The 17649-nt window shown below is 45.7% G+C and overlaps 5 protein-coding genes across 5 annotated transcripts; 3 read left to right on the plus strand and 2 right to left on the minus strand.

The window, feature by feature from the left end:
• Window positions 1-341: 341 nt before the first annotated feature.
• GL218_03562 (Cytosolic Fe-S cluster assembly factor nbp35) lies at window positions 342-1370 on the plus strand (the record flags this gene model as incomplete). Its single annotated transcript, XM_033580132.1, has 1 exon — window positions 342-1370. One exon carries the CDS (start codon window positions 342-344, stop codon window positions 1368-1370), a length of 1029 nt encoding a protein of 342 aa, XP_033437250.1.
• A 100-nt stretch (window positions 1371-1470) lies between these two features.
• On the minus strand, window positions 1471-3647 carry GL218_03563 (Actin-depolymerizing factor gmf1; the record flags this gene model as incomplete). Its single annotated transcript, XM_033580133.1, has 5 exons — window positions 1471-1659; window positions 1726-1859; window positions 1936-2038; window positions 2951-3041; window positions 3100-3647. 5 exons carry the CDS (start codon window positions 3645-3647, stop codon window positions 1471-1473), a joined length of 1065 nt encoding a protein of 354 aa, XP_033437251.1.
• Window positions 3648-4900: 1253 nt separating this feature from the next.
• On the minus strand, window positions 4901-6637 carry GL218_03564 (Argonaute-binding protein 1; the record flags this gene model as incomplete). The annotated part of the gene is made up of 5 exons (XM_033580134.1): window positions 4901-5735; window positions 5794-6075; window positions 6133-6150; window positions 6201-6267; window positions 6322-6637. The coding sequence occupies 5 exons, from the start codon at window positions 6635-6637 to the stop codon at window positions 4901-4903; spliced, it is 1518 nt and encodes a 505-aa protein (XP_033437249.1).
• A 2332-nt stretch (window positions 6638-8969) lies between these two features.
• Window positions 8970-10258, plus strand: GL218_03565 (Inositol polyphosphate multikinase; the record flags this gene model as incomplete). The annotated part of the gene is made up of 2 exons (XM_033580135.1): window positions 8970-9070; window positions 9133-10258. The coding sequence occupies 2 exons, from the start codon at window positions 8970-8972 to the stop codon at window positions 10256-10258; spliced, it is 1227 nt and encodes a 408-aa protein (XP_033436908.1).
• Window positions 10259-11076: 818 nt separating this feature from the next.
• GL218_03566 (mRNA cleavage and polyadenylation factor clp1) lies at window positions 11077-17478 on the plus strand (the record flags this gene model as incomplete). The annotated part of the gene is made up of 6 exons (XM_033580136.1): window positions 11077-12235; window positions 12289-12500; window positions 15784-16307; window positions 16458-16923; window positions 16998-17105; window positions 17230-17478. The coding sequence occupies 6 exons, from the start codon at window positions 11077-11079 to the stop codon at window positions 17476-17478; spliced, it is 2718 nt and encodes a 905-aa protein (XP_033437247.1).
• Window positions 17479-17649: the final 171 nt, after the last annotated feature.

Raw genomic sequence — 17649 nt, forward strand, 5'->3', positions numbered from 1 at the left:
TCTCAGTTTAATGTGGGTCATTACGTATGAATCCAGCTGCATATCTGCATGTTAGCGATTCCGGAGGCTCACATGTACTATCCTACGTATTTACCCCACCAAGTGACATTGAAAGAGCCATATTATCGATAACACCTTCGATCTTACATTATCCATATTTTGCATGTGCCTATTATTTATCTTAGATTTCTAAGCAAAGCATCATACTGATAATTGGTAATTAACCTAATTTAAAACACCAGACTTACTTCTAAATAAAAATATCACTGATACCCACTCTAGATATATGGTTGGTTGTATTTCAACCCGTTAACATCGTCTCATTGTCTTTTATCGTAACAATGGCGCCCTCGTTAGAAGAGCCCGAAGCCGTCCAGGACGTCCTCGACAACCCGCTTAAGACACGTCCCCAACTCGTCGCCCCCGAACCCGAGCACTGCCCAGGCCCTGAATCCGAACAAGCCGGCAAAGCCGACTCATGTGCTGGCTGCCCGAACCAGGCAATATGCGCATCAGCACCCAAGGGTCCAGATCCGGACATACCGTTAATATCAGAGCGGCTATCAGGAGTCAAGCACAAGATTCTCATCCTGTCCGGGAAGGGTGGCGTAGGTAAAAGCACATTCACGAGTCTCCTCGCACACGCATTCGCAACAAACGAAGAAATGACTATTGGTATCATGGACACCGATATATGTGGACCTAGCATACCCAAAATGATGGGCGTGGAGTCTGAGACGATACATATTAGTAACACGGGCTGGTCGCCTGTCTGGGTTGCCGACAATCTTGGCGTCATGAGCATACAGTTTATGTTACCAAATCGTGACGACGCAATAATCTGGCGTGGCCCAAAGAAGAATGGTTTAATCAAGCAGTTCTTAAAAGAAGTAGAATGGGGAAACATGGACTTCTTACTAGTCGATACACCTCCGGGGACAAGCGATGAGCATCTCAGCGTGAACAGCTTTTTGAAAGAGAGCGGGATTGACGGTGCCGTTATGGTTACAACGCCGCAAGAGGTAGCACTTCTCGATGTAAGAAAAGAAATCGATTTCTGCAGAAAAGCAGGAATAAGAGTGCTGGGTCTAGTAGAGAACATGAGCGGTTTTGTGTGCCCGAAATGCACACACGAAAGTCAGATATTTAAGGCTACTACTGGGGGTGGCGCGGCTTTAGCAAAGGAAATGAATATCCCGTTCTTAGGCGAGGTACCACTTGACCCAAGGATAGGGATGGCATGTGACTACGGGGAGAGCTTCTTCGACCATTATCCCGATAGTCCAGCATGTAAAGCGCTCAAGGGTGTCGTTAAAGGCGTTGCTCGCGAGATAGGTCTCGATGCACAACATATATTACCCGACGACTAAAATAAATTCAAGTATCAGACAAATATAGCATCTCGCTGTAATTGGTATAGAGAAATCTCTAAATATCTAACAAGCAGGGGCTGGTCAGGTTGGAGGGAGCTTATTCGGTGCTCAACTTATTGGGGATATCTTCTAAATCCTCTGGGCTCTCCACATCAATTACCTTGCCGACCTCGGCCGTATTCCTCAAGAGCTCCTTCGCGCCGGCATACATCATGCGACTCTCCGAATTACATGTATTCGGTAGGTAATACAGGAGGACGTAGGGTACAGACATGCGGCCGGATGGCTGCAGCAGTAATTAGCAAATTTTGAGCCATGTAATTGCTCGACAAGAAGGGATAGGAGGATATACCAGAGTCAAAGGATAGCTTAGAAGAATATAGCGCGGTGAATTATCAGGCAAGTCGTCGGCAATTTCGTCGAGAGACTTGTATACTACCTTATCTTCATCTTGCTTAATTTCATACGTCTTCTTGTCGATGTAATCTGGTTAGATACACATTGGATCAGCTATATTCGAAATACCCTGGAGCAAGATGGGGACAGAGATAGACATACATACAGATCACAGCTTGCGGCCCACTGGCTCTTGATGTAGTTAAGCGGAACTTTCGTAGGTGGTCTTTGGTCTCCTGAGAGAAGGTATAGAGTCTTGCTTCGGAGCTCTATTTAGTCTTTAGTATGTTAAAATCCCGGAGCAATTCGGATCGTGGGGTATTACCATCTTGACGAGGGTCCGTAGTCCCAAAGTTGTAATTGATTCAACGGAGGCGTAAAATGTAATATGTCAAAATATTAAGGAACTAGTTATCTTAGGTAGGTAAACTAGTACGTTATCAGCAGATTTCATATGCTGTGTAAAATAAAAGCATATATGTAGTGTTACAAGACTGTGGCAGCGATGCGGCTGGCGCAAGTCAGTCGATAACCTCTCTCAGCCCCGCCCCCGCCATGACGAAAAGCAGCTGATTCCCTATCAAATGATTTAGCTTAGTTATATAAGCTAATTTCTACGAGTGGCATTATGTAAGACAGAACAAATAATATTCGAAGGTAATATTGAGGTCTTAACTATGTGAATAGCACTAAACTCACCGCGTATTAAAATCAGTGAAGTTAGCAATGAACCTGAGAAATTGACATGGAGTATTTCAAATATATTAAATTTATCAGACATACAACTATATCATCATGGGTATATCTTTACCGTGAAGAAATTGATAGCACAGTTGGATGAAAATCCTGTCACTCCCCCGAATCCCAAAGACAAATATCAAGTACTTGGATCGTAACAGCATAAACCCCCGGGGTATTAAAAACCAGAATCACCTACTCACGGATTCGTACTCAACTACAGTAAAAATTGCAACCAAGCTTCACTTTAAAGCTTAGACTTTAGTAATACCCTTTTCATTCCGCATTACTATGATCTCAATAAGAAGATAATTTAATGCTCAAAGCATCCAATTATATAAACGAATTTATCAATAATATGAAGACTTTATCGGCGCCGGCCCTGGTACTCCTTGAGGATAGCTGTTAGGGGCGTAGTTAACACCATACTGCGCTGGCCATACCGCCGGCGGGTATACCACTGCAGCAGGACGGATCCTATTTCGTCGTTGCGTTTCGACGCATGCCCGAACGAAAAGACTGAAGTGTATAGCCCTGCTCATTCGTCAGGAACCTGACGCTAAAAAACGCTGGGCGACAGAAAAAAACTTACCATAATAGACCACAGAACGCAATAAGAGCCTGTACGGCTGACTGAAACGACTTGCTATTGACGAGAATGCGGTTCCTCTCCGGACAGTAATACGACATGGTGTAGATAGAATTCCCACGCCAGTCGGTTTCGGAGTAATTCTCGATGACCCAGTCCGGATCGTTAGGATCACGTTCCCATTCGTTGCACCGTACAATGCTGTTCTGGACACTCCTCCACAGCATACACGAATAGAACAGCACATAGATCATCGCCAGGAATATGATAAGCTGCACGCCGACGTGGGCGCCGGGGTGAATTCCACGACCTGGTGAGCCTCTCCGCTTCCGGATAAAAAGAGTCACAAGCTCGGCGATCGTCCAGCCCGCCGTCGCAGCGGTGACAGGTACCGTCAGTATTCCCACGCCGTAATCGCCTTCCCACGTCTTTCCAACACTGACCCCAATGACTATAATGCAAAACACGACCGAGGTAGACTGCAGCGCGATTTTGGCAATCTGCCACTGTCGACTGCTTACTGGCTGGACCATTCGTCGTCGGGTCTCCATCGCGATTACCGGGTAAGCCCCTCTGAGCAGGGCCTTCCGCAATATGTATAAGCGCGCTTCAAGAAACCGGCGGAACTCGAAAAAAGCAGTGCCAGCGAAGCAGCTGCCGGTTATTAATTAATAATAATATATAAAAAAACCGAAATAATTAATCGGATAGGGAAAAGAGAACGTATTGATATGTATAAACGAGGGTGGGAAGAGACGATCGTAAAGGGATAAAGAGAGAAAAGATCGACGGGAAGAAATCGTGGGGAGAGAAGATGCTTCTCGGCCTTTGAAGCAAAAACGAACTCGCTCCATCCTTTCGGTCCATGCCGAGAAACTCGCCAGGCCAATACTAGGCAGACTTACTTTTCGAAATGACCTCTGCCAAATCTGCCAAGGTCTTGGGTGGCATGCTGACTTTAGATCTCGTCCCCTAAATTGCTCCGTCCGGGGTTGATATTCCTCCTCTCTGTATGTATGTAGGTAACTACCCTGATTCATAGCCTTACCAGCTTATCTACCCGACTAAGCCTTAGGGTGCCTCTTATAAGGTAGGCCACTCGCTATCAAATAAGTCGGCAATCCTGCTGAACGCTCATTATTAATATACCTAGGCAAGCTACATACCAAGACCCCACGGTAGAGTAGGAAGGGGGGGCTACCACACCGCAGCGCGCGTATATTAGGGCGACGCGGAGGATAACACGCCCAGTTGGCGAAGAAAAGGCCAAGAAATAATAGCCAACCATCCCGGTCTTTTCAGGCAAGTTGTGCGGCGCGGACTCGCGCCAAGAGACACAGCGGCCTAAATTTTTCAATGCCACGATACGCCGTTGCGCGTTAGAGGCAACGGCGCCAAGAGCTCGCACACCATCGAGATCTAGGACTTTTGAATACCTCTAAGTTCACCTTTGGGTAGTAATTAGAGGCAACCCCTAGTGCTTAACTTTCACTTGGCAAAAGTGTATCAAAGCAATATGTGCTCTAACAATTTCAGGTTAAGGCTGAGATCTCAGCTCAGGAATTCATTGCAATTCGTTCGCCTTGCGGCTATCAGTCTACGGGGTATAGCAAATAGTACATTGGAGACTTCATAGTCTAGGCTTTCACCCTGCCCTATCCTATGTGCCACGATGAAAAACATCTCCGAATAGCTCTTTAATCCGAGCTCACATAAAACTCCATTCATGCCTTTATCCGGTTTCTTATGCGAATTTGGCTCCTTCGACTGTTTTATTGAGCTCGATATCACGATCTCGTACCATCTAGTCATCATCAACTATGGCTTTCTCCTCAATATTTGGGTTAGAGGCTGATGGAGGTGGGCGCGTGCTAGGGGCAGGGTCCTTCCAGTTCTCCATTAGGATCTGAGGTAAGAATAGGTCAAAAGAGACGTGGACGTTCTTGACCGCCTTGATGAAGCGAACACCAATATTGAGCTCGCATACAATGGCCTTGATCTTCATTCCCTTGTCGAACTTTTCAAGTAAATCGTCTTCAAGCAAGTAGTCTTCTAACTCTGCGCCAGTGAAGTCAACTTGATCCGGACGAGGCAAGTTATTGAAGCCGAAGTCAACGACAGAAGGCTTTAGAACAAGAATGCCAGCCGGTTTTCCTTTGCCGGAATGGCCAGCTTCCTCTAACTGTTCCTTTACCATCACGATGTCTCGCTGGCGCGGCAGGATTATATCCACCACTTCGTAAGTCTCTTCCTTTGTGTTAACAACGCGAATAGCAGTAGGATCGGAGTCAATAAGTCGTTTCTTGATTTTCTGGTCAAGTGCTGATGAGAAGACTGTAACACGGAATGCAATCAGCTTATCATAGTTATCAGGCACATCATGCTTGTCCACCTGTCGGTCGCAGAAAAGCGAGTGCGCGGCAGTATTAAAGGCACCCGGGAGCGAAAGAATAAGCTCGTGCATCATGCGTAATTCATAAGGGGCAGCGTCGCAGATTCTTCTAGCAGCCATGATATCAAAGGTGTACTCGGGGCAAACGTCGTGCATCAGAACATAGTTAAGGAAATTCTTGACGAGGCCCGCAGCTTGGATATTAGCTGCCTCATCGTACATGTAGATGATTGGGACAACTCTAGATCTGATACTGCCGTTAGCTATCTCGTTGTTCCGAATCTAATTTCACTCGTATAACTCACAGGAAACATTTCACGATGCCCTCGAAGTCAACGAACCAATGTTCAGGCTCTAGAGGATCGTAGAAACGGATACCACTACCGCCAATGAAGTCGGTTGCCGTCATCTGGCGAATCTCATCAGCGTCTGCCTCGGCAAGAGCATCGCGATCCTCGGCAAAGCCGGTGAACTGGCGTGGAGATGAGTCGATGCCCCCGAGCCACAAATATTTGTTGAAGAGCATAAGACGTTCGCTATCCATTCGGCGGCTAGCTCGGTATCTCTGGATGCATTCTTCGATACGGCTATTATTGGTCAGTCATTAAAATTCCACGTGGCTAAGCAACATTCATAAATCATACTCAGAGAAGGAGCGTGATCTACGGTAACGTTAGCATGGTTCGTTTCAAGGTAGGATATGGACACTTACGCATTATAGATTTCTTTCTTCTCCTTGGCAGCTTCGGCCGGAGTTATGGGAGCATCGGCATAGAATTCTAGACTAGATGTTAGACGAGACTTCGCCCTGCATAACCACACATAGAACTAACCTTCGAAGCCAGTAACATTTTTTCGAGCGGCAGCACCCTTCTTCTTAGACTTCTTTTTCTTCTTCTTCTTCTTCTTTTCCTCAGATTCAACACCAAGCTGAATCCCTCCATCAATAGCATCGGAAGCCTCTTCTACGTTGGCGGAGTCTGCATCACCTTCAGTAGTGGAAATGTCATTGGTAGCTTTTTGGTCACCGCCCGGCTCACCGGGCTCAGAGTTAGGCGATGACTTTGCGATATCCGCTTCAGCAGTTGTTTCCTTGTTGCTGTGCGCGTCAGACTGACCGCTAGTTGGTTCATTCAGGGACATGGCCATGTTGGTATCGTTAGTATGCGGGGGTAAGTCGCACATTGCTACTTCTCCTTCAGCTTATTCGATAGGCGGATGACTAGGCAGATCTGTCATATTATGTCGTCAATATCGATTAGCCGTAGCCGAATTCGTGTTAGTACTTGAAGAATTTGATGTTCTGGAAAAGTACGAGAAACAGGGCAGTGACGATGCACTGAGATGAGGCTGAGATGCATACAATGCAGGGCTAGCGTAAGGCAGGTGTAAAGGGAGTAGCGTGCCTGCCAACGAAGCTGAATTATGCGAATTGCTCTTTCCTACCTAAGGTTACAAGAAACGGTACTTCTAAGCAAGAAATGATTTAGTTGCTGGCGCCTTAGGCAAGAACCTTATGGGAGAAATATTTCAGCCCAGGGCTGAGGTCTGACTTGCTGACCTAGGATAACAGTACCTTATCTTGTTAAATGAGAATAATAATAAGAAACGATGACTTCAGCAGACTTCTTAGTACCTCAATTTAGGTAAAAGTTAGAATAGATAAAAATTACCACATTAATCACAATGTCAGGCAGGTAATATCTAGAGGAGATGTTATCCGTCATGCTTGAAGTAACACCTACACCAGCTTCCGTGCCTTACAACAACAAACAACTTATGAAAGTATATTGGCAGCTTGAGCAAACGCATGTTGTTTGTTATATTATATTCGTTGTCTGTAATAGTTTAATAATAGATAAGTACTTAGGTAGTTTCGGGAGATGTGGTATAGGATACCTAAATACCGTCCGTCTAACAGAGAATATATTTAATCGAAGTTAAGACACTTATACAAAAAAAAAAAAAAAGGTGCATCGTCCCGAAATACTTCAGTAGTATCTCCCATTTATAGCTAGATGATATAAATGGATGATCTCCATTATGCAGATTTCCTGCAGGAGGCCGTCTTACCTTTCCTTAGATTGCAAAGGGGGAATATTAGAAGTTGATAGATCTATTCGGCAATTTTGAAGTAAACTACCCCCTATTAAATTAGATCAACACTGCCCAGTCCTACTCTATGATATTTCTGACGATAAAGATATAAGGCATGGATACACCAACAAAAATGCAGGTGATCTACTAACTGCAGCTACCTGGATGGAGGTTGGTCAAAATTGTCCTGCCGCCTTGAATGAGTCAAATGATGCGGCAAATAAACTTTCAAGGCAGATTTGTCCATATATTTTATGGGATATGTGGCTGAGCTTGTATGATTCTATCAATTTACGGCCAGTAAACGTAGTAAATTCACATACCCTGCTGGAATCCGCCACAGTAAAAGGCGGGAGTGCCGTGTCATCCGTCTATTATGTACATCCATATCTCATAGTAGGCAGGTAGGGCAAAGCTGAGCCATTAGCGCTTTTACTGGCTGGAGCTGGTTGGGGTTTAGCGCATTGCCTTTACCTAAACCTGTAAAGCTCGCATATACCTTGTTTGCCATCCTATGTACATCTGCATGCTGCGGTTAGGGGCGTGTCGCGCGTTATGCTAAGGGGGGTGCTAAGGGGGGTGCTAAGGGGGGTTAAGGCAAGGCTTGTTGCGCAATGGTGCAACGCAATTCCCATCCATAGATGTATGCCCTATTAGCATTTCCCTCTTTTTGCAATGGTCCAGCTTAAAGTTGAACACTGCATACATTAGGTGCTTCAATGCACAGGTGCGTGTATGCACGTACGTACATTAATAAGTGCTAGGGTAGATGTAGGTAGGTACCTAACCTTGAACACCTGTAGGTACCTGATATTATAGAAGGTACTATATGTAATCGAGATTGATTCCATAATTTTGGTTAGGTACGCGGTAAATAGCTGACGTACGCGGGCGTAGACTTTGATATTTCAGCAGGCCTTCGACCTCGGCGGGACCCTTAAATTTTCCAATTATGGCACTCTTGCGCTCAGATCATCCTTTCTGGCTCCTTTGTGTTGCCTTGTCCCACATTGATATTAACCTTCCTGAATCTCTTACTTTTAGCAACCCCGTGAATTACTAGATTTCTAGCAACATACCTACTTTTGAAACTCATGAGACAATGTAACATACACCCAATTATTACCTACCTTCATTCAAGAACGATCACTCCCCCCCCTTTTTTTCCTACTAGAATTTATCAGTCAGGTGTTCGTTGAATCTGATCTATTCAACTGCAACCTGCCGACCAATCAAACCCACTTTCTATCTTCATTACTGGTACTTTCACTACCTAACCTCCAGCCCTACCAAAACATCTTGTCCTATCGCAATTTAGAGTATGCGGGAAGAATAGACCGGCCATTGACCATCATCAACGCTACTATCGTTATATCTTAGGAAGATGCAAGTTATGCGAGATAACGGCAAGAATGCCGGGAGTAGAGAGCGGGAAATTCCAAAGAGAGACGACTTGAAAGATTATAATTATGCTGTCGCTGGACAGTCAGTATTGCGCCACTTTCCTGTCTAACTATTCTTTTATGCTAATCTAGTTGTACGGGTAGTGCTGGAACCATGTGCGACGCAGACGGCGAACTATTCATCAAGCCGTGTACAAAGTCCGAGGTCGAATTCTACGAATCGGCACACGCCCTCCATCCAGATTTCGCAGAGTTCATGCCCATGTATATAGGAACTCTATCACTCAATGAAGGAACTGACCAGGCTGCGATACATGCGCAAATACCAGGCCTTGTTGAACATGCCGACATCCCTTTTTCTGTCAAGGAAGAAATCCAGTCACATTTACACCTTGACGATCGGACACCCATACTCGAAGCGCCTATCCAAAAACAAATTATCTCTGAGAATGTTAAATGGATTCCTAACAAGACGAGGAAGATCACGACAGATCGGGCAGTGGTATTAGAAAATGCTTCCTTCGGGTATAAAAAGCCAAATATTATGGACGCAAAGTTAGGAATTCGGCTATGGGCCGATGATGCACCTTTAGAAAAGAAGGAGAGATTTAATAAAATCGCCGAGGAGACCACTCACAAGAAATTTGGCTTTCGCGTTGCGGGAATGAGAGTTTACAAGGGATCCACGAACGAATCAGAGTTGGATGAGGAAGGATTCAGAATTTATGACAAAGACTGGGGAAGACTTACGGTGAACGATGGCAACATAGTAGACTCGTTCAAAAAGTACATATTCAACGAGGCCGCCGGCATTGACCAAGATCTCGGCAAGACCATTGCTGGGCTATTTGCTCAGGACCTTCGAAAAGTGCAAGAAGTACTTGAGAAAGAGGAGACCCGAATGTACTCTTCTAGTCTGCTTTTCGTATTTGAAGGCGACGGTGCAGCTCTACGAGAGGCCATCGAAGAGGCAAAAAATACTGCCGCTATACCAGAACACAAGAGAGGAACCTCACGAGCTCCAGTGGCTAACCTTAGGGTGGATAGCGGTATTGGTATAACCGAGGAGGACCTATACGATCCCGATATGGCGGAAGACTTTGATGAGCTAGAGGACGATTCGGATGAGGAGTCAAGCTTTCCGCATATATATACCTTAAAGTTGATTGACTTTGCGCATGCAACATGGAAGCCTGGTCAAGGGCCGGACGAAAATGTGCTGCTTGGAGTCAGGAGTCTCGCAGATATCTTCGAGGAGATGTCGGAGTGACGCTTAGATGAATTGTGACTTTGAAGAAGAAATAGAGAGGATCGCATAGATGACTCGGAAGCATTATTCAGCATCAGCATATTTCATTCAGGCATTGATTGTATGGACGAATGAATGAAATAGAAAGGGTCTACCTGGCGTCTCGAAGGGGGGGATATCTGGAGTTCTGCCTCAAGATACCCATTACAATACTCCAGTTATATGTAAATAGAGTACCACTACTCAGGACTCATTCACGATTTGCAATGAAATTAAAGTCTCTCTTATTAATAGTAGAACCAGATGTTGTCTTTCATATATTGGAAGAGGTGAGAAAACGGAATTACATGGTTATACCACTAGTTATAGGTATAATATCCTCATCTACATAATGCTAATATTTAAGTACATGTTATATTGTGAATTCCATTTATTCCCTTCATTCAATATCCATATAGGTGTCTAATTAAAACTAAATATTTAGAAAAGTAGGAATTGGGTATGTTGGATGTTTGAATTAGATATATGAGGTAGTGTTAATTCATTGGTCTAAAGTGCTTTACCCCACGCCTACCTCAAGTCTGTCAAGTACCTGCATAGGAGGTAGGTAACGTGCAGATGCCCCTCTTATGGAAACTGCAAAGAAGAAAGAAGCCAGACGGCCCACTATATTTAAAGTTCGGCACGGTAGGTACCTACAATTAAGTAGCTCGGTACATAACGTTAGCTTTACCTAAAGCTTTTAATGTTGTGCTTCCAACCCTCTGCCTTGCATCTAATACCAATTTCTCTTCCTTAAGTGACCTCAATTTACTATTTACTAATAAGTTAACGCAAACATGTCGATACCAGGACTAGGAGAGATACCGTCGGCCGTAAGCCGCTCCAATCTAGGTTATTTTGAACAATTAGCTAATATTCAACAGGCAGCCCCGGTTATAACATCTTCCTCTGCCGCAGCACCGACTACAACGGAGATTCTCGAACCTTTCTGGGAGTATCGCTTCGAGGTCCCTCATGGTTCGACTCTAGACATAAAATTAATCTCTGGTACTGCAGAGAAAGATGGCACCGAGCTTGCTCCAAATACACCCTATACTTTCACCGCGACCAAGTCTAAGATAAATACCTGGCATGGATGTGCACTCGAAATCTCCTCCACCGGTAACTACGATGCCTACACCTCAGAGCCGACAGCAGAGGAGACCCCCATGGTTAGCTACCTAAATCTGCACTTCAAACTTGAGGCGCTTCGGACAGCTGCGGATAAGACAAAACAAATAGGGCCGCGAATACTTGTCGTGGGACCGCCCAACGCGGGCAAGACAAGTTTAGTGAAGATGCTTACGGGGTGGGCAACGCGCATGGGGCGCCAGCCCCTTGTGGTAAATACAGATTGTCGCGAGGGCATGCTCGCTCTACCGGGATCTCTGAGCGCGGCTGTATTCGCGACCATTATTGATATCACAACGGACTGGGGAAACACACCGAGTAGCGGGCCAAGTGCTGTGCCGGTAAAACTGCCGCTGGTATACAATTACGGATTAGGACAACCTGAGGAAAATATGCGGCTTTATAAGAGATTATTGAGTAGACTAGCTGTAACAGCGACCTCGCGACTTACCGAGGATCCCGATGTAAAGACAGCAGGACTGCTGATTGACACCGGTGGGATCAATGTTTCTAAGGGAGGCTATGATCATATAGCACATATAGTCGCTGAGTTCTCTGTCAATATTGTGCTCGTGATAGGTTCAGAACGTATCAGCAGCGAGATGCAAAAGAAATTTGCTGGGCAGAAGACCAGTCTAGATGAACCAATCACCATTGTTAGTCTAGATAAATCTGGTGGCGTTGTGGAAAGAGATACTGGGTTCCTACAACAGGTTCATGAAGCAGCTATTAAGGAGTATTTCTTCGGTGATACGAATACTACGCTGAGCCCCTTTACGCAGCAAGTTGACTTCTCAGCCTTGTCGATCTGGAAAGTTAACCAAGGTATACATTCTACGTGGTTCACCCTAAGAGTACTTATACTAATGGAGGAATAGCATCTGCCTCGGCGACACTAGAAGACGACATATATAGCGACACAATGCTTGAGAAAATCGAGCCGTCGCTTATGATACAAAATTGTGTCCTATCAGTTATATGTGCATCAGTCCACGACTCAGCAGACATGATCCGCGACTCCAACGTTATGGGCTACGTATATGTGGCCGAGGTCGATGAAAAGCGACGAAAACTCAAGATTCTAGCTCCTGTCAGTGCTCGCTTAGGGGACAGGCCCCTTCTCTGGGGAAGTTGGCCTGAACCAATGGTCAGCTTACTAGGTTAGAGTTAAGGTCAAAACTTCTCTTTCTGTGGAGGTTTCAAATCACGTATCTCCATTACGTCTTCCTAATCTAGGCACTCGACTGCTCAACGCGAGGCATCTCAGTCTACATGCGGAACACAGGATAGAAAGACAACATGATAATGAGAGAGTAGGCCGTGTTAAAGCACGTGAGCTACAACCTAGTTGGTAGGGGATCAAAGATGGGATGGGATGAAGTCATACTCGACGATTAACGAATCTATGCGCGTCCACATGATGCTAAAGAGTATCGAACCGCAGAGCAACAGAATGGTCCAGGAGGTGCGTCAGAAAATAAAGGCCAACAAGGATCCTAGAGATGATCTATAAAAAGGAGGACGGTACTAGGACTAGAGTAAACGTCTGTACTGTTTATCAATCTTCTGGGCTCCATTCTGGTACTGCCAAGATGACTACGGATTTCCCACTACGGGCTAAATGTGCGCCAAATTGGTTTCTAGATTCGGAGATAGTTTGGAAAAGAAAAAATTTGGTTCAATAGGGGCTAATACGTGCTCCCGAGCCTACGTCGATATTGCATTATTCCGATTGGTGCTTGTCTCGTTCTAAGGCAAGTGTTTGATATTAAACATTATATCACTAAGGAATGCATCGAGGAGCATCTGAGGATATCCACAGTTGTCTTGTCTTGTTATCATACTATCTAGGTATAGGGGTTTATCCATTACCGTTAACTCTACCTAGGCAGGTAGTTATATCTTTTACACACTACACTTAATAAATTCATGGATAAATATTCAACAGAATGAGCAGTGTAGTTTACCTAGGTAGTTGCCTTAAGAACTCCTGGTGTGTACACAATCCTTTCAATACAATGATTACAAGATATCTTATGTTCACCTTTGTTTCTAATTATCAATAGCTATAGTATGCCATTAACACTTTTAACTCCTAAAAAAGGTACGTGTTTATATCGGCTATAAAGCTTAGGTTCGGTGTTAGATAAACACCCGAATTATCATCACTTGAACAGCTTTCATTAGGTTAGGTAGTTTAGTTAGACGACGCAGTATTAAACTACTAGCGCTGGAAGCAAAATCATTCCGGGTGAGGCTCTTTTAACCGCGTTTAGCCCCCTTTCCCTCTGATTTTTCTGCGTTTTGGCCACGAGGCGAGGTAACACTGTCAATCTCTCTCGTTTAGGAAACAGTATATTGCGGGTTCCACGTCGGTGGTATCCGCTCATACGTCGGCCTAAATGACATGCTGTAGGTTGGGCGTAATAATCGGTTTGTGATAAGAAACTCGGCGTGGGAGACGGTTCTCACGGGCTTGCATATATGGCGTCCCTGAAACGAAAATGTTACGCCGTGAGATTGGGTTATGTGACAGTAGAGGGAGATTTACGCCGAGGATGGCTACCAGCCATGTGGGCTGTTTCTTGGCAACGTCCTTTTAGACTTCTGATGCTGCCGTATTGGGCTTAATAGACGTAGCCAAGAGAGGGTTTTCGGTCTAAATAGGCGTTCCAACTTTTTTGTGACTACTGTTTGGCGGGATTATTTAGCTTAGTTCGGATATAAGCACACCGGTGGACTACCTATGTAGGTATGTAGTCGTCCCCATAATAGTAGTTGATCAGATGAAAGCCAAGGTCTTCTTGCTAGCATCGTTATCCATGTTGTCGGCCGAGCTTCCAAAGTTAGCGGTCTGAGTGAACGAGAGTAGTACTTAAGTGACAGAGTGATAGGAATTTTCGGAGACCGGGTCGATTCAGCCACTAGATAGACCAACTGGCAGTGGATACGACTAAAGCATTACGGAGAATAACATATATCTGGCATAGGTAGGGTGAGTGGGCATGTTTCGGTTGATTGGTCTTCTAGTACCCATATCTGCAAGCAGTAAATGATTCCTATCCTATTGTGTCGTGAGAGTAGCCCTTCTCGTCCTTAGATTTCCAGATCGGGGTATTGAAAAAATAGCAAGCACTATTCCCGTCTCTTAGTGCTACACTCGGGGTTACAGCTGTGACTATGTCGACTTTCTTGCAGTAGCCTCTGTCTTTGAGAGCAACGCAGGGGTAGCGTGCAGAGTAGTAGTTCATTCGATTTAGACACGCTTGACACGGCATAGCAAGCAAGCTACCTACCTAACCTACTAAAGATGAACATCGAACATCCAATTGCGGGATACCTAACATGGTACAAGCGCTGGTTGAGCCTAGCAAGCAGGGCACACAACCTTGATTTGAAGCCTAAGGTCGCATTAGAACAGCTCAAGTGATCTCCGCGTTCGGGACTTAGCGATGCGACACGATTAATTGACTTTCAGGGCGATGACACCCTCCTTAAGCTATGAGTTCCCTCTACTCCGAGCGTAATAATATATATCATTTTCCATGAAATAATCTACTTGCTACAAGAGAGATAGGAGGCTCTTGTCCTCCAACGATGAGACTATTGTAGATAATTAAATATCTACCCAGGTATATATATTATATATTATATATATTAGTCAAAGTCTACAACCATGCTGATCCTCCACATTGCCCCGGAAAGAGTTAGAGCTGAGACGATGGAGCATAATAGACATCAATGGGGAAGCCCTGGATCGACCCCGGCATGAAAAAGCCTTACCCCTGTCTGTCTCTACCGGAAAGCATCAAAGTCCAGTTCATCTCACTAATAAACCGTCCCGTCTTTTCTCCACCTTTTCTTCCTCCGCATTGCAACGCCATCTCCCGTGTGTCACCAGCCTAGATTCTTTACTCCAACTTCTTCGAGTTTGTTCATTGGACTTGGGGCATGAAAGGAAGGGCTCGCTATGCTGTTTTCACAAGCCTCCTCCAATTTCTCTCCCCCATACCCCCTGCAGCAGACTAAAAAAACTTGTCATCCTACAAACCAGAGGACCATAATTCCATAACAAAAGGTCCCATACTATTATGCTCTTCTACACCCAGTGGCTTGGCCCTTACGTCTATGTAGGTATGTATTATACATAAATAAATAATACGTACATAATAGTCTCGGCCGGCTAGCCATTTTTTTTTTCCGGATTTCATGCAGTACCGGACCAGGATAGACCGCAGGGTCCCTCCGGATAAACCCAACTTAGCTAGAGAGGCAGGGATACTGGCGATGGGCGATTACCACTTGAGGTCAATAGATCTTGTATGCCTCCGAGGGGGGAAAGGATACAAGCTATGATGACAAACGGTGGGCAGATTGCGAGAGCCCGTGGCGTTGGCTTAATAGTCACTGCTGGCGTGACTTTTCTGTTTGCCTTCTTCATCCTCGCCCATCTGTTGATTCGGACCAGTCAGTCGATCGACGAGTTGAAGCGTCCAACCATGTGGAAAGATATCTTCCCCGCAGGGCTGCTGTCCCTAGGATTAGCTGGCCAGACATCCGCTACCCTCCTTTATGTGTCCTCCTATGCTGGTACCGTCACGACTTTACGTCTAACCCTGCCTGACGACGGCTCCGCCACCGCTGCTGCTGCTACCCTTGAGAATATCTCCAACTCGACGGGCTGTGGCCCGAATCCGTCATGGCTCTCGCTCGACTATTCCAAAAACTTCCTCTTCTGTCTGGATGAGGGTTTCAACGGTCCTTACGGAGGCGTGACCACCTTCTTCACTGACGATGACGGAACGCTGACCACGTTGGACAAGCTTGATGTGATACAAGGGCCAGTTAGTATCGCTGAGTTCGGCGTTGGTGGGAGCGGACTTGCCATAGCACACTAGTAAGCCAACCTTCACCCAGTTTCTCCGCATGCGGCGAACTTGCTCGGTGGTTCGCTGTCCACTCCTTTTTCTTGGCTCTCTTTACGATATCAAATCACGAGCATCATCTGGACAAAATCTTCTCATCATCTCTGACCAATTCTATCTAGTTCTGGTTCTAGCGTCAGCGTCGTTGGCTTCAATGCCGAGGGCAATCTCACTCTGGTGTACAATGAGACTTATACGCTCGATGGACCCGGTCCCAACCCCGAACGACAGGAGGCGCCTCATCCACACGAATCTATCTTAGACCCTACCGCGTCGTACGTCCTGGTACCGGATCTAGGTGCTGACCTCGTCCGCATCTACCAAGCCGATGCTAGCACCCTCGGTTTGACACCTATCGCCCCTCTCGCCGTACGGCCCGGGTCTGGGCCAAGGCATGGCGCATTCACGGTAACGTCAGAGAAGACTTACTTCTACCTGGTCTCTGAACTCGGTAACACGATTACGGGGTATGAGGTCATATACAACGAAAATAAGACTCTCGGCTTTAACGAGTTATTCTTCATCCCTACGCACGGCGAGGAGAGGAAGTTACCAGAAAAGACAGGCGCGGCTGAGATTCTCGTGTCGGTAAGTGTGACAACGAAGTCCTTGGTGTTGAATGCTACGGCTGTGATTTAAGACAATACTAACACAACGTAAAGCCCGATGGAAATTTCTTGATCGTATCATCTCGCTGGGAGGATTCGTTTAACATCACAAACTTCGATCCTAGTAACAGCACTGAGATCCCTTCAGATCCACTCATAACTGTGAGTATTCCAAAGTTGTCTACTATCCCTCCCCTCCTTCGAGGGGAGTACTGCCTAAGAGCTCCTAGTGCTCAAGGCTGATAGCTATATCCTTACGTTGAATGTTGCTGACTCCGAACACTAGTATTCGATTGACCGCGCAACTGGAAACTTGGCGAAAGTGCAGGAATTCGCAGCTGGCGGTAGGGTACCCCGGCACTTCTCCATCAACGCGGACGGCAACTTGGCAGCCGTATCACTACAGGGGGACGGCCGCGTCGTTTTGATCGATCGCGATGTCGAGACCGGGTTATTCAAGAATTACGTCGCGTATGCGGATATTGAAGGCGAAGTGACTGCGGCCATCTTCCGCGAGGATTATCATACAATCTAGGAGCGTTACGGCGTTACAGGAAAAGCCCAGAACCCCATGGTCGAATAGAGTAGACGTATGTGTATATATCTCGTACGACTTATAGAACAAGTGACTCTTTTCGTATACCGACCTCGCGTGGCAAGATTCAGAGGCCAAATATACCTCATACAGTGATACGAATAATAGCAA

This window comes from Daldinia childiae (assembly GCF_008694065.1).
Source record: "Daldinia childiae strain JS-1345 chromosome Unknown Scaffold3, whole genome shotgun sequence".
NCBI classification, from domain to species: Eukaryota; Fungi; Ascomycota; class Sordariomycetes; order Xylariales; family Hypoxylaceae; genus Daldinia; species Daldinia childiae.